Source organism: Rhamphochromis sp. 'chilingali' (assembly GCF_963969265.1).
Source record: "Rhamphochromis sp. 'chilingali' genome assembly, chromosome: 12".
NCBI lineage: Eukaryota > Metazoa > Chordata > Actinopteri > Cichliformes > Cichlidae > Rhamphochromis > Rhamphochromis sp. 'chilingali'.
Window position 1 is genome coordinate 3,494,517 of NC_137939.1, and position 16,622 is coordinate 3,511,138.

At 41.5% G+C, this 16,622-nt stretch overlaps 1 protein-coding gene across 2 annotated transcripts in view; it reads right to left on the reverse strand.

The window, feature by feature from the left end:
* The window catches only part of LOC308406842 (uncharacterized protein), a 31,701-nt gene extending 17,382 nt beyond the window's left edge, over positions 1-14,319 (reverse strand). The window contains exons 1-4 of one of the 2 annotated variants that reach the window (XM_080898106.1): positions 14,089-14,319; positions 13,879-13,996; positions 13,711-13,748; positions 12,632-12,758 (exon numbers count right to left, since the gene is read on the reverse strand). In XM_080898106.1, the coding sequence (XP_080754232.1) occupies positions 12,714-12,758; positions 13,711-13,748; positions 13,879-13,996; positions 14,089-14,190 (303 nt within the window). In that variant the 5' untranslated portion in view covers positions 14,191-14,319 and the 3' untranslated portion in view covers positions 12,632-12,713. Of the gene's footprint in view, positions 1-12,631; positions 12,759-13,611; positions 13,749-13,878; positions 13,997-14,088 lie in introns of both variants that reach the window. The other variant, XM_080898105.1, reaches the window with a different exon arrangement.
* Positions 14,320-16,622: the final 2,303 nt, after the last annotated feature.

Sequence of the window (16,622 nt, forward strand, 5' to 3'; positions counted from 1 at the left end):
GCAGCACGGCAGAGGAGCAGAGCTATCATTTTCCTTGGCAATATCCTGCCATCCTTTAAAATAGATTGTTTGCTTCTGGACTAACTAGTAGGAGTTGTACCACCTCCGTGTTGAGGGCGTCTTGCTGGATGCACATCCACTGAATAATTCTGAATTGGCATATTCAGGGTGGATCTGCCACTACCTTGACCAAATACACAAAGGCTTGAAATGCAAATAGAATTCAAAAGAACCGGTGCAACAAGGTATTCAGCGAGTAGGAAGACTGGATCACATTCCTAGTTGAAAGCTTGTGAACTCCAAAGATAAAACCAGTTAGTCAAAGAGCAGGAGCACTGCTGATTATCGTCTGTCTGAAGTCCTTGAACTCCTGTCGATAGCTCCACCTTAAAATTCTACATATTATCGTAACTGGCATCAGTTAACAAAAACTGAAGTTCACCTGGGGGGGGTTCATTAAACATGTCTCTGATTGGTTAAATCACAGATGGAGAGTCGTGTCCGACTGCTGACCTTCAGGTCCGTGATGCTTCCTTTACAACAGACCCCATCACTCTGCCTCTGTCTGTATTAACAGGGCTTATAGTCAATTTAAGCTATTGGACATTTTATGACAGCCGTAGTTATTATTGGAGACCAGGCCACTGGCAGCAGCAGGCTGAATTTATACAACAAGGTGAAGGCTGACCATGAACCAGCCCACACACTCAACCCCGCAAAAAACCGAGAACTGGTAGACAGGCGGGATTATGGCAGAAGAGGGTGGATTAATCTCATGTGTTTTGAGAAGGTTTTAATACAGATGGTCAGTGAGGATGTGATATGAGATAATTGCTTCTGGGGTTGTCACAGATGGTGCTGGTTGATTGGTTAACTATGGCCGGGCCAGAGCTCAGTCAAGGACATTTTTACTGCTCTGATTTTCTTATCTCACCTTCACAATGTCAGTCAGTACTAGTGCTGCAGAGGGATGACTTTGTGTCGTTCATTGTGTTCTGCGTTTTTTTTTCTTCTTTTGTTTAGCAGTTAAAGGATATTTGCAGCTCATATCAAATCTCTCTAATAAAACTGAATGTATTAAAAAGAAAAACCTTACGTATAACTTATTGTTCCGTTATTGCCACAATAGGGCATTTTTTTTTCCAGATGAAATCACAATGTGCAAAAAGACAAACCAACAGCATGCACTGTAACAAAGAAATAAAGCGAGAGTGACAGTGAGCAGCAGGAGAATGAGAGAAATCTGTGCTCGACTCACATCAGAGATATTTCAAGAGGCCACCCTGTCAGAACACGCCCCAGATGAAGTCTCACTAGGTGGAGAGTGAGCTGTCATAGCAGGACGCCCGGAGGGCCGTTCGATCAGCTAAACAGCACTGAGAGGTGTTAGACACACACAGGTCCTACCAGCATGTGAGTGGTCCTGGTTATAGCCAGAGAGCACAGCCATGCAGACAGAAAACAATCATTCAGAGGCCTTTATCTCGCTCTCTGACTTATCCCCTCTTCTCTTGTTTTTCTCTTTCCTCTGAGGATGGAAGTGAGGGAGCGCTGCTGACAGCTTCACTTAAATATTTATGCTGACAGGGAAAAGACAAGAATGTTATCTCCAACAACTGACTCAGCCATTCACATGAAATATTTGCTTTCTAAAACCCTTCCTCCTCCTTTAAGAGATAGTAAAAAAAGGTATGCACAGAGACTGAAAACCCACATCAGATGGTCCCAAATATATGAAGTCGCTGTCAAAAGGTTTGGCAAATATTAATGCAATCTAAAATGACTGCAAATGTGTCAAGTCAGGAATTGTGACAATAATAAAATTTCACCCCCTAGGCTTTCGCTCCAACTACGTGAAATGACCTGCACCACCTTCACCCTACTCCCCGCTCACACTGCCCTGATATTCCCTCTCAGAGTTAATTTCGCTGTCCGGTTGAAACAACTCAAGGTCTAGCGTTGCAAAAACGTGCTGGACCCAGGGGACGTGTGCGAGAAAGAGGCAGCACTGTACACAGATGCCAGATCTCATGTGATGCATATCCTATTAAAGGAGGGTGGACAGCTTCTCCAATCAACAAGATCACCTTTTCAAACAGGCCTTTGTTCCCTCAACCCACGGGCAGCTGGCAGCAATTATCTGCCAGGACAGGACACAGCAGTCCAGCTAGCCAGTGACTCCATTATGGTGCAGGGCCGAGTGAAACAAGTGACTGCAAGCCCGGGAAGTTATAAACAACAGACGTGAGTACACCCCTGTGCAATATCACATGCTTGCCTAATCTCTCCCAATAATTGCATTAAAACCACAATTAAGTAAGAAAAAAAATGTAATATTTGAAAAATTTAAGGACATTTGTTACTTCTAACCAACCGAACTGCGTGAACGTGCTCATAAAATAATGTGATCATCGTGATTTTCTCAGTTTTTGATCATCTGCAACTGACTGTACGTGGGAAATGACTGCTAAAGGAGTCAAAAAACCTGATTGTGACAGTCAACAAAAGAAAAAGGATATCTGAAGATCAATGACCAGCAGTAACAAGGATGCACAGTACAATAGTTGACAGAATGCTGTCAGACCACCAATCAGTGCTGCAGTAGCCTTTCTTCCTGAAACAATGCACAGTGAACAATCTAGTCTTGAAAAACAGAGACAAGTTCTTCAGACTTGGATGTCCGCTGATAACCCCTTTGCTGATCTTCAATGACAGTTAGGATATTGCCTAACACCGAACTCCACAGTCACCATCCAGGGGGAAAAGAAAAAACTTCACAAAGATAAGATCACACAAAAGGTGTTTAAGAGAAAGATTTAAAGATGGGATAATAGATTCCTGTGAAGAAGCCAAAATATTGACTAAAAACTTGGCTTCCAGGGTCTTGCAGCTTTATTTGAGAGCATTACTTCAGCAACTTAACAATAAACAGGAAACATGAGCAAAAATCAGCTACATCCTGTCCAAGAATGTTACTTGGCTGGAATCCAAAACAAAACCTTTAGCGTAAAAGAAAAGCCAAGCGACTGGGGCGCATCCAGTCTGGAATCAAAAAGGTGGGAAAGAAGGAGTCTAAAAAAAGTTAAAGAATTAAATCCCAGTGAAAGGGGAACTAAGTTTTGTTCCAACAACTTCATTCCACCACATCCCAAAGACGCTCTGCTAGATTGAGATCTGGTGATTGTGGAGGCCGTTTAAGTACATCAAGTACCGCTGGCTGCTGCCACCAGGCGATGGGTACACTGGTCATGTTAGCGCAGAAATTGAGGTCCATCAGATTGCTGCTGTAGCCCATCTGCTTCAAGGTTCAGCATGGTGTGCATTCAGAGATGCTCTTCTGCTTTCTTAGATGTAACAAATCCCTAATTTTCTTACTTTAGCCTTCCCATCAGCTCAAAGCATTTTTCCCCAGAGAGCTGGTGCTCACTAGACATTTTCTCTTTTTGGGGCCGCTCTCTATGAACCCTAGAGAAGGTTGTGTGAGAAAAATCCCAGTAGATCAGCAGTTTCTGAAACACTCAGACCAGCCTGTCTGGCACCAACAACCAAGGAGCTACTCAGTGCATCTGGGAATGTAGACATGACTTTATATTTGTCAAGTTGGCACAACAGAAGTGATGAGCCCAGATTACTCAGACTGCCAAGTTTCCCCTTGAAAAGTCTTGTTGCTGACAGCAATAATAAATTGCAATCTGACCAATCAATTATAGACCAGCAAGAACCCTTTAAGTCCTTAAGAATGAGAGGCTTGGGGAAAAAAATCAATTTGCAATTTACATCAGGCTGATGAGTGTTGAAAACACTGAGAAACAGACAGCTTTGAGCATAATTACATTGAAGCCAGTGCAGAGCTGTGGCCCTAACATCATCATGGGTTTAATAATCAATCAGAAATCACACAGGAAAGTGATTTACGTCACATCAACGGGCAGTAAGTGTGTGATGACAGCCTCTTGGCGTCCTGGCTACCTGGATGTAACACAATGAAGTTAGTTAGAAGGGGACAGCAGTGAGGTTACAGCACATAGAGCCGGTACAGTGCCTGCAGTGCCAGAGGACTGCAGAAGACAATAGGCTCACATTTGGTGCTAAGTGAGTGCTGGACTTTGAGGCTTTCATTTCATTCCTATTTGTAGACCATCATTTCCATCCTCTGCCAATTTCCCACTTGCTTTCAAAGAGGGTTTTGACACACTCATGCAAAGCGCATAGCGCACTGCCAGAGACAGAGCTAAAAAGTCATAATGACATACAGAAGCAGAGGGAGGTAAATGAATAGTCGCGGTTTCAAATAAGTTTTGTTTTCTAGCGGAGACAGAAAGAAGGGGCCGAAAAAGGAGCAGCTTCGAGGGGTTAAATGTTGGCAAAAAGCGGGGAGGGGACAAAAGGCCCATTGTAAGGGACAGAAGTGTCCCCGGAAAGGAGGGGAGAGAAATGAAAGACAGCACTGGCTGGTCCCCCGGACCTATTGTAAGCAAAGGGGAGTGCAGCCACGCATGACAGATGTCCCTGGCCATTGTTACCCCAGCAGCCTCCTCTCGGCCTCCTGCTCCGGCTCTGGAATTCCATGAGATGGCCTCCGCCTGGGAGAGTTGTTCAACACATCTCGTTGCACGTTCCCCACTGCTGTGCCGAGGTAGTGGGTGCATGTGGCGACTCTCGAGGTGGGGATAGGGCTGTGCTCAAGAGGGTTTTGTAACGGGGTCCTGTGGGCCTTTAACATGTGGTACTGCACACAGATGGTCTTTATGTTGTATAAATATAAACATATACTTATTACTAGAGACAAACAAGCTTTACGCATGCCAAAAAGGGAAGAATACCAGTATAACATATCAAGAACATGACCTAAAATGTTACATTACCACCTTAGAAATCAATGAATACACAGGCACACATTTCATTTCAGGCTCGGAGCTTTGAAGCAAATGCAATTACCAAACTAAGTGTTAAGTGAAGCGCAGGTGAAGAGAAAGAGTCGAGGTAAGCCGTTTTTAGAAAACAGTGACGTTTTGCATTCCCCATTCATCGGCCCACCATGTGGCAGACCTACAGAGGCGGCTTGTTGGGCTGTCAGTCAGGGCAGCAGTGCGCCAGCGGGAAGTGAGCGCAACAATGGTCGCGTCTGGTTAATGGGTGAGAGAAATAGCAGACAATCCTTCATTTCTATGTCTTACTACCACACTGTCTGTTCTCTGACCCATTCTTCACTTAGTCTCAACCACATTCTGCCAACACTCGTTCACTCAGACTCCAGTTTCCCCACCCCCACCCGCCTGTTAACTTTCAATTCACACACACAAACACACACACCAATGCATAAGCATGAGCGACAGAGAGAGAGATCTCTGAACAAAGTGGAAAATCTTTTTGAAAGCAACGAATGTTTACCAGGTGGATCAATGGAAAGCTGTTAAATCATTTAGTGAATTATAACAGTGCTGAGACGTAGCTGCTGCTGTAACACCCGGGAACTCTTTGGCACACCGTCTTAAACTCTGCCGCGCTGACCTCAAAGAAATCACTGCATCAGCACAACACAGACAACTTTCCTACCAGGCTACCAGACACCCTCTCTACCTTTAAGAGTTTAAGAGAATGGATCAAACTCTGAATCCTGCCTTAGTTACGGTGCAATACTCATAGGCTGCTGGGGGCCTTTCATGATGCCCTGAGTGTTTTTTCTTTACTCAGCTCTTTTCTCTCTCCATGTGTTTATACACCACTCTACATTTCCACAGTGTTTTTTGTCCTGTCCTCCACCTGCAACCAGTCACAGCACATAGCTCTCCCTCCCTGAGCCTACCTGAACCTGCTGGAGGTTTCTTCCTGTGAAAAGGGAGTTTTTCCTTCCCACTGTCGCCAAGAACTATACTACAAGTCACACACACACACACACACACACACACACACACACACACACACACACACACACACACACACACACACACACACACACACACACACACACACTCTACCTGTTTTTATGTTAAATCTATTTGGGAACACTAAAATTGTATCTATATGTGAACTAAATAGCACAGAGGCATTTATTACTGTTGTGTTATCCTCAAGAAGGTATTCTGATTCATTTTGCTTGCAACTTTATATTAACAAGAAAATGTTTGATTAAAGTATTCTTATTAATGAAAACACCGCTCTCAGATTCCACACTTTTCTGTAACAAACATACCTCCAATCGGCCAGAACCGGCACATCAAAAGGATCCAGTTGGACCTTTTGACTTCAAAAGGGGGAGGAGTTGTCACAGGAAGCATGTCAGAATGAGAATGGATTGTGAATTTGTGTTTAATGTTTTATATGCAAGCTAAATATCAGTAAAATCATCTAATGGTTCTTCACAGCCTCCCTTTCTATCCCCCCCCTCCAAAGGAAAAAAAATGCTGTTTCCTGTCACTTCTGTTCTCTTTTTCAAGCTCGCTGTTATTTTGGCTCCAGTGTGACTGAACATATTGTACTGTCACGTCTGTCAGGTTACTATCATCAGACAAGAAACATGACTAACATACATGCTCCGCAACCCACCACGAACTAAGGATCCACCCACAAAGAGCATTTGTGTTTCCTAACCAGCCTCCTAAACCTGGTGGTCTGACCTTCAGTCCGGTGGTGTTAAAAAAAATTTTTTTAAAAAGGACAACATATGGCTGAGACTGCCGGAGCACCCTGGACTGGGGCCAGTGGACCCTTGTGTAAAATCAAATGAATGCATGTAAACATTTAGCCACCTCCACACTACACAGTGATCCCCGCATAGACTTAGGCGACCCCAGTGAACATCAATCAGATAGAATAAAATAAGAAGAGGAACACAGGGGGAGAAAAACACCAAACCAAAACAAAAAACAGGGTCAAACACACTTTTAATAAGCATACACGGTTGGCATTGTGCAAGCAGATCGGTCCTGTTCTCTTCACCATGGGCAAGGTGGGCACTCCTGCCTTATAAACCACAAGCGGCAATTATGAGGAGCCCTCGAAGCACGAGCTTTAGAGATGAGTAGATAATCTACTCGGGTGGATTTGAGACCAATCTGCCATTTCTGCTCTCCAAACCAAATCACAATGGCATATAGATGGGCTTATGCACTGATATAATGATTTCAAATGAGAATGACAGAGATTCACAGAATGACCAGAGGACATTTGGCAGGAATATGATATAACAACAAAATGGATTTCTTTCTTCTTCTTTTTTTTTTGTTTAGATAGCTCAAAAAGTTCATTACCTATGACATGATTATAGTTCAAAATTGTGCTCTGGCAGCCAATATCCTTTTTCTTAAAGCTTAGTTACAGCACTATCACCCAGGAACATGCATCACGCAAGCGGACAGAGAATGGGCGTTTGGACAGCCGCAGTGGCAAGCATTACCCTGCCTTCAGAGATAACAACTATCAGCAGAGGAGGAAATAGAAGAGCTGGTCACGCCTTCACTGCTATGACATGCTACAGTTATGTTGTCATCCTGAGGTTTCTGTCTGTCACCACAAACCCACAGAGCTAATAACAGTTAGCAAACACTAACTCAGAGGATCCTGTCAGGCCGTCAGACTGTCAGCAGGAGCAGCGAGGCTCTGAAAGCACCATTTCTGCACGGGCGCAAGCGCATGTTATTATACGCAAACATTCCCACGTGTGTGAAAAAACACACACTACCTAATGCACATCAACTCATGCGGCTGTCAGTGAACACTTCTCGTTCTGAGAGTGCTGGTCCTTCATTTCATTACCTCTCCCTACTGCCGGACACTTACAATCCCATTACCCTCTACACGTCAGCGCTGGCCGAGCCACAGCTTCTCTACGCAGACAAACACCCTCATCCAAAAATCAGAGGCAGCACAGAGCAAGGGCACATGTAGGTCCCATATTCACAGCCACACGGTCAGCAAGGAAAGAAGTGCCAAAGTCTTCGATGCACTCCAATTTTTGTCACCAGATTACGAGAGGATTTTACTCGAGAGTAAGGGCTTTCAACATTTTGAAAAGATTACCGCTATATTTTGGTGCAATAGGACGTGTGAACAATTTCTTAACTAAATCTCTGGCTGCTCTCGTGGCAGGTCAACAGTTTTGAGATTTCCAATTTTAAAAAAAGGAAAGAAATAAAAACTAAAAACGACTAAACCAACAAATTACACTCCTTTTAAATTCATTGAAAACCTTATAAATGTAAACATCCAAAGTGCTCTCCCTTCACCCCAGGGAAATTGCACAAGGCTATGAAAGGCAAGGCAATCACTTGGTGGCTGAGGTTTAAGACCACAGTTGTCCACAAGCATCCTGCAAAATAGAAAATAGACTTCCTCAGCTGCTCCGCAAGCACATTCACCAAATCTGACGCTACACCACCCCATCTCCTATTACCACTGTGCAGGAAAAGGCTGCAGAGCACTGTTGGCTTTTTAAGATTTCTTCCCCCCACATATGAAGAAAATATTTTCCCCATTTCTATTAGGAGTAAAACAAAAAAGGGGAAAGGGAGGAAGACAGGAAACAGAGACAGCACTTTATATTGATTTTGCGCATGGAAGCAAATACTCCAGCGTGGGGAAATTAACAACCAGTGTAAATGGCTGCGTTTTGCAGGCTTCCTTTTGTTTCTCCCTCTCCCCCATCTACGGACTACGGCCAAGCATCCATGCCCCGAGTGCGCTCACTGGAGCACAAGGCCCTGCAAGAATGAAGCCTATTCAAACAGCCTGCCTCCAGATGCTCGCCAAAACAGTCCTCCAGGCTACAGCGGGGAGCAGGAGAGGGGAGGGAGAGCAGGAAAGGGAGATAGGAATCCGATAGCCTGTCATTAACAGGCCAAATAAATTGAAGACAAAAAAAAAATCTCAGGCAGAATCACTGCTTTCATGTGTGATGTTTATAGGTGTAAGCCTTACTGTTTGGTCTCCTGCAGTGTTTCAAAGACTTGTCATGCCTCGCCAGGGAAGGCGTTTGTTGTTTTAGATAAATAGTCTAATATGAAATGTCCACTGTGACATACACACAGACTTCAAGTGAGATGAAATCTATATAGGAGCACTGTGTGGGAGATTTTCTTCAGTGTAATTCAATCTTATACATTAGGGCTGCCACAAACGATTATTTTGATAGTCGACTAGTCACCGATTATTTTTGCGATTAGTCGACTAATCAGATCATCATCCATTGGACGTAAAACTACAGCTTATTGCACCAGCAGCATCTGCTCTTATATAACTATCATTAGCTTACAGCTTTAAGTGTTTAAGGTATGTGCTAACTAAAAATAAAGACAAGATGAGAGTTTATTAAATTTTAATGAAATTTGCAGATTGTTTCAGTGAAGTTTAATAAACTCCTTGCTATCTAAACTATAACAGGACACTGGAGTATATTCTCCAGCATCTCATACTTCTGATAATCAGTTGTCTCCTTGACGTTTATTCAGCTGTGTAAAAACTATAATTTTAATTTCAGCCAAACCGATTTACTCAGGAACAAATAAAATACAAAAAAAAAGCCAAACGATAACATTTTTGAGTTATCTAAGTGACTCATATATATTTAACCTGAGTAACGAAAGACGGCAGTGGGTTTGAAAACGATTTGCTGGGAGTCCGGTGTTCTCACCGGCTCTAGTGAGCCTTGCCCCCGGCTAGCTATCGACCTAGTGGGTAACAGACGTCTCCGAAAACGTCGGAGCGCTTTTGAAAATATGTGGTGTCCTGATAAACTGAGCAGATATTTGAAGTTTACACAGCTACATTCTCACCTGAAAATATGTTAAACGTTTCTTTTGTGACCCAGAAAGAATAATAAGAGTAATATTAAAACTAACTAGCTGCCGCCATATGTTTGGAGCGTTTTTGAAAGAAAAGAAAACTAATTATGGTGTTAATGTGTTATTAATCTTGTGCAAGCAATTTATACATAAATGTCATTTTTTTAAGACCAAACCAACACTAGCTTACTGGGAAAAAGACTTAAACCTGTTAGTTAAATCTTTGACCTTAGTTAAAAAGAAAAAGGCTGCTTTTTTTGTTTCCTTTGTGGAAGATTTTGATTTAGTGAGTTAATAATCTGTTAAATTATGTGACCCCATCTTTATATTTTCTTTTTCCTATGTAGGAAAGTTGCTACTATGTAAGGAATGGTTATTCTCTGAATGTGTAATATATGGTGCATTTTGTTTGTATGTTAATATTACTAATAAAATAAATAAATAAATTTAAAAAAAAAATAGCTGCCGCCATTGTTGGAAACTGAGCTGGGCTGCGCTATGAATTCTGGGACAGAGCTACTTCTTCTTCTTCTTCGGGGTTTAACGGCAGCTGGCATCCTTGTACATGCAGTGCTGCCATCTTCTGTTTCAGTCCGTTATTACACTCTTAAATCCTGCTACTTATTCCTGCGTCTTTTGGGATCTTACAAAGCTTCAAACGACGCGTCGACTATTAAATCAGTCGTCGACGATTTTGATAGTCGACTAATCGTGACAGCCCTATTATACATACATAACATCCACCTTGAAGTTATCCATATAAATTTCCTTTTTTTCAGATGCATGCAAATGCTAGAATAAAAGAAATGAAATCTCTTTATATACTCCACTGTCAGTCTGCTGGTTACCATTTGACATTAAGATACAGCAGAAACGGCTCAGAAATTAAAAGTAAATATATAGGACGAAGCACAAAGTGACAGCTAAAGCAACAGAGAAGTCAGTCGTTGCAGACCTTCCCCTTACCAAGCTTTTACATGACGTGTTGTAAAGAAGTGGCCCCGTGCGAGTGAAGCAGCAGATCAATGCAATATTAATGTCTCAATCAGCACCAAGTTATCAAGCAGCAGCTGAGAGAACAGCACTGCGGGCACTGTGAGCATGACCCTCAGCTACACGATTCTCCTCATAATGATAACATGTATCGAATATAGACTCAAACATTTATTCCCCCCTGCCTGCCCCATATGTCTCAGTCTCAGTTGTGACACAGGTGCACGTTTATTTCTCCAAGAATAAAACACTTTTCTTGTGAATGCTATATCACCAATGCTAACAGAGCTTCTTCAAAAGAACAGCCTGATCAAATATTTGCTTTTCCAATCAGCATCTTTATCTCATTATGTCAGCTCTAAATATCCAATTTACAATGAAGGTTTACACTACGAAGGACTTTCAACTCATCATCCTGCACAAACATCATTTGTCATTCTTGGGGTCTGGGAGCCACATTGGGTTGGTTTGAAAACCAGAATGAAAAAAAAAGTGAACTGAGTCGACAGTGTCTCAGCATTTTTTGTATTAATCAATCTGATATTTAAATATGGAAAAAAAGTCAAGCTGTAACTTGGAACTGCAAACTGAAACCAAATCTTTGCTCAGAGGTGTTGTGGAGAGCAACATGCCAGTGCAGGAGGCCTTGTTGGATGCTCCGGTCAAGTGTGACACCTAGCGGCCAGGTCCAAGAAGTACATCCTAACGCTGGCAAATCTTAAAATATGAAACTCAAGTCTCTTCTAGTAAAAATAAAAAGTTAACTAGCTTTATCTCCTGATGTTTTTAGTTGTTAATCAGACAGACACGTGTCCAAGTGTAGGTGTATGACCTTTTGACTAAGCAAGACATTTAAGCATTAGGTTGTTAAAAAAGAAAAAAAAAATCACCTTAAGACTAGAATTTGGAAATCGAGCCAAAGCAAAAGTAGAATCCAACTAATAAGGGAATTTTTAAAAAGCCATTTATATATTAGCCAATAATCATTCAATTGTATTTACATAGAACCAAATCACAAAAGCAGTCACCTCAAGCTTCTTTATATTATAAGAATAATACAGAGAAAATCCCAACAATCAGTTATCAGATGACGATTTATGAGTACACATTTGGTGACAGTGAGAAGGAAGAACTCCGTTTTAACAGGAACAAACTTCCAGCAGAGCCTGGATCCGGGAGGGGCAGCTGCAGCCAGGTGGGGGTTAGGTCAAGGTCAGTGAGATTCAAACTCATCCAAGATTTTTAGCAGCTGCATCTATGGTGTCAATGTCAAAGTCCTACGATGCCTCGTTCACGAGTTACGGCATTGACCAGATTTTCAGAAAACCTGACCTCTGACCTGGCTGAGGTCAGTGAGATTCATACGTGTCAGCTATTTTTAGTAGATACTCCTGTGGCATCAATTTAAAGCTCGTACGCTGCTTCATTTTCGAGTTATCGCATTCACAAACTTAGCTATCCACACCACCCACACCACTGGTGGGGTGACGAAAATACCATCAGCCTTTTAACGGCTGAGGGGTAATAGCGTGTATGCACACACACAATCTAGCCAACAATTTAACACAGACACTATTTGAGTCCTCACCACTGTCTGCTCAGTTGTGATGCTACTCCGTACATATCGTACAACATACAGTGTCATTTATGTGACAGTCAAGTAGTCAGCTAGTATACAAAGGGTTTAATGAAAGCTAGCCCACCTTTAATATCTTTAAAAGTAAAAGAAAAAAAAACCATCCACATTAGTTGCCCAGAACACAGAACGTAGAACACATTTATCCAACAGATTCAGTGCATTTTCAACTTTGTCGGCACTATTTGTCTTTTTATTTGAGGTTTAGGGTGAAAATACTTGCCAGATGCCTCGGTTGAGTGAGGCTCTTGAAGGTCAGAGAGAGGATGTTCTGTACTTTGTTCACTCATCTGTCCAGAAGTCCTTCACTGGGTTATACACTGCAGATCTGAGGGAGTCCAGCTGCTGGCCTAAAACGTTCATGAAAAAGAACAGAAACATTTCAGTCAGGACCGTTATGTTTCAAAGAAGATTGGCTTTTCCATCTGCAGTCATTCATAGGGGACAGTATGGCTCCGTTCTGGGACTTCCATGTTTTCAAGTGCAAACAGGCAACCCTGAGGCACGCAGCGAGCAGCAAGGAGACTCAGCACTGAACAGAGCTGTTTCACTGACAAAAGATAGGACACTGGTTAAGTCACGGCTTGAGATCTGACGACTGAATGTGAAGTAAGGTCTCATCTGAGCCATCAGCTGATGTGGGCTGGTACTGGGATCAGCTGGTCTGCCAGGACTGGCTAAGCTTGACTCTGTGGCCCACCTGAAATAACTGCTCCATCAAGTAAATGTCATCGTTCTAAAGGTAGCTTATATAGATCTTTGCACTAGTGATGGGCAGATGAAGCTTCGTGAAGCACTGAAGCTTTTCATCCAATTGGTTCACCCCAGCGCAAAGCTTCTTGAAGCTTCATTTGCTCTAGTAGGACACCTACTGGATGTAAAAATATTAGTTGGCATGAATTTGAAGAGTGTGGCCTTTTGCACACAGCCTGTAAATGTCAACAACAAAAGGAGTGTGTAAAACATGTATATTGTAGTGATGCAGTATACTGTGTATATTTATACTGGCAGTATGGAAAATGATTATTTGGAAATGCTTAAAATGGAAATGATCATTTACTGTGAGGTGAGGTGTGGTTGGGGTGTGGACAGTGGTTGTGCTTTTGTAACGTTGAGGTATGGACAGCTACACACTGAGGCTTTGAGCCTCAGTCCTGCCCACATTTTATTCTGTAAAAACTAAATTTTCACTGCTTTTATGACCTTTTTAGTGGGCAGAACATAGCTAGGATTTAATGATTTAACAAATCTTTTGAATCCTTTGTCCTCCACAATGCTAAATGGCTGGGAGTCCTCAATCACCATGGTAACCAGGTCTTCATCTATTTGAGATTGTTCTCCTGAGGAAAGACAATAAAGACAAAGCACAGATATAAATATCACACACGTCACTTATTGCATTGTATAATATTGTTATATCATTTAGTAACATTACTGCATGCTATATTATCATTGCATTTGATGGCTCACCTGGTCTTGCTCCACAATCGGTGTTCCCCTTATTCTCATGCAAAGCTCTGTAGTGCCTAAGCATGGATGAGGTGTTGTTGTTATATCCCAGCTCCCTGGCACATAGCAAACACTTCACCTTGTACAAAAGTACAGACAGCTTAACATAAGTTTTATTGCACCATCAGTATTATGAAAATACATCTTCTGTAGAAATGTAGGCCTACATACCTTGTTGAGAGGAATAAAATCACAATGTTCCCACACAGGGGAGGACATCCTCCTCTTCTTAGCTGGCTCCATTCTCTCCTGACTTTCTCTCCTCACTCTCATAAACCTCCAAACTGTCTACAAACTCTCGCTAACAACTCTCCATCAAACACCCACATTTTGAATGAAGTCTGAGGGCTTTATATCGCTGTCATAGCTCGCGGCAAAGTTCGAACTACTTCATGAACCAGTCACGCGGTACAGCCGGGAAGCGAGGCTTCGGACGTCATCATTTTCAGCTCCTCCCATAAATGAAGCAAGCCTCGAGACGCGCATCGCGGAAACGCCCCCTAAATTACTCGACACAAGCTTTGAAGCCAGCTTCCAGAAAAGCTTTCGATGTTTCACAAACAAGTTCTATTAGCTTGGTCCCTTATATATAAACACAACTTTACACCCCATACGTATTCAATTTGGAATAATAGGAACATAGTGTATAAAAATAAATCATTATTTTTTCTAGGTGGGTTGAGAAACGGATTGTTTTAGTGAATCAGCTGTTTAATCCTGATTGGCAGCTTATGTCCTATTCAGAATTCTTAAACACCTATAAATTTCCAGCCACACCCAAAGAATATGCCATATTATTTGATGCAATACCTACGGGTATTATAATGCTTTTTAAAGGTATTCAACCTTGCATATCATCTGTTTCTCTCCCCAACCCTTTGGATTCACACATAGGAAGAATCTGTCTAACAAACCACAGTAAAAGTAATAAGAATATCCGTGCTTTGTTCCAGACAGAATCTCTAACTATCCCACATGTGGTCTCTTATTGGAATTTCTTTGTCAGTGACATTAACTGGAAAAGAGTATGGTCAATTCCTAACAAGTATCTGGTAATGAATAAAGTGAAGGAAGTCTCATTTAAAATACTGCATAAATTTTATCCTGCTAATCATTACATGACAAAGTTCAAAAGGGACATAAATGTGAACTGTGGAGTTTGTGGAAGCCATCCTGAGACTGTGCAACACCTCTTCTGGATCTGTTCATACGCTAGAACATTTTGGAAAGACTTCAGTAGATTCATTGCTGGACATCTCTATAATGACTTTACTGTGAAATGGGAAAATGTTGTATTTTGTTTCTTTCGAAGGCAAAAAAAAGAAGATGTTTACTTTATAATAAACTTGTTAGTTATCTTAGCTAAATTTCATTTTCACAAATGCAAATACAGTAACAAAAAACCTAATTTTAAACATTACTGTAATGATGTTTTATGTTACATAAAATTGATTAGTGGATCACTTAACAAAAAGGCTATGAAAACTATTACTATTTGTAGTAATTACAAATTATTTGAATGTTTGTAATTCTTTGTATTAGACCCCCTGGCATATGTTAATTTTGTTCTGATTGTATACATGTTCTGTATACTGTTTCTTAATAAAGTTTAATATTTAAAAAAAAAAAAAAAACGAGCTTTGAAGCCTCGATACAGAACGTCACATCAATACTTTGCACATCCCACAGGCAGCATCAAGGCTTCTTCTCAACACAGTACAGTTTCTGAGAATTATTCTATTGTGAGCCACACAGATGCACAATTATTAATGCAGCTACAGGCTCCCAGACCTGTAAACTGCACCATGATAACTTATCCAACTTGAGTGCACACTTGCACACAGTCAGAGAAGTGCATTTGTAACGTGCAAGTTTCTTAGATGACTTTAAAGAGAGCAGATTACCACCTGCACCAAAACAAGGCTGCCAGTGCTTTTTAATCTCGATATTCTCGCCATTAATTATTAAATAATTCTGTAAAATAGAAGTTCCTGACAGCTAGAAGAAAACATTCTGAAGACTGACAATGAAGTTACACTGGGTCAGCTTCAAAGCTAGCCAGCTGTAGTACTGCTAGTGTACATAGTTTGCTCTAGTATTATTAGTTTGCTAGCAATCAAGCTACATACTGTGGCTTGATTTGACACAGGTGCGCAGACTGCACCTGTCCATAAGAGCGTATTTAGGGGAGACCGGGGATAGTTGTAACATTTTTGACATTTCTGTCTGTAAATTGGAGCTCGTTTAAGGTAGTGGATTCAAAATGTAATGCAAAGTATTTACATGTCTCTGCTATTAAATAGTGCAGCTATTTTCTCTGCAGCACAATTACCCATTGCATGGTATGGCCTCAAACACAAAGAGTGAAATGTTACAATTAACCCCATAGTCTGGGTTAGTTGTAACATATCCTGGGGTGAAATGTAACACAATGAAATAAGGGTACTAACAAAACATTAACATGTAATCTTTGTTTATTCAACACATGAATGCACTTACATCCATTTATGTAGCTGTGTGTGTGACAGAATGCAGAAATCTAGCTTTTGAACATATTCCAACCCCCCAAAAAAGACAAATTATGGAATTTTCTGCAACTGAATATTTCATTAATTTTGATTGGTCTTCCTTGAGTTTGGCCTCATTGGCTCAGTGGGCATTATAACCTACAACTCTTGCACCAATTTTGAACATAACAATGAAGC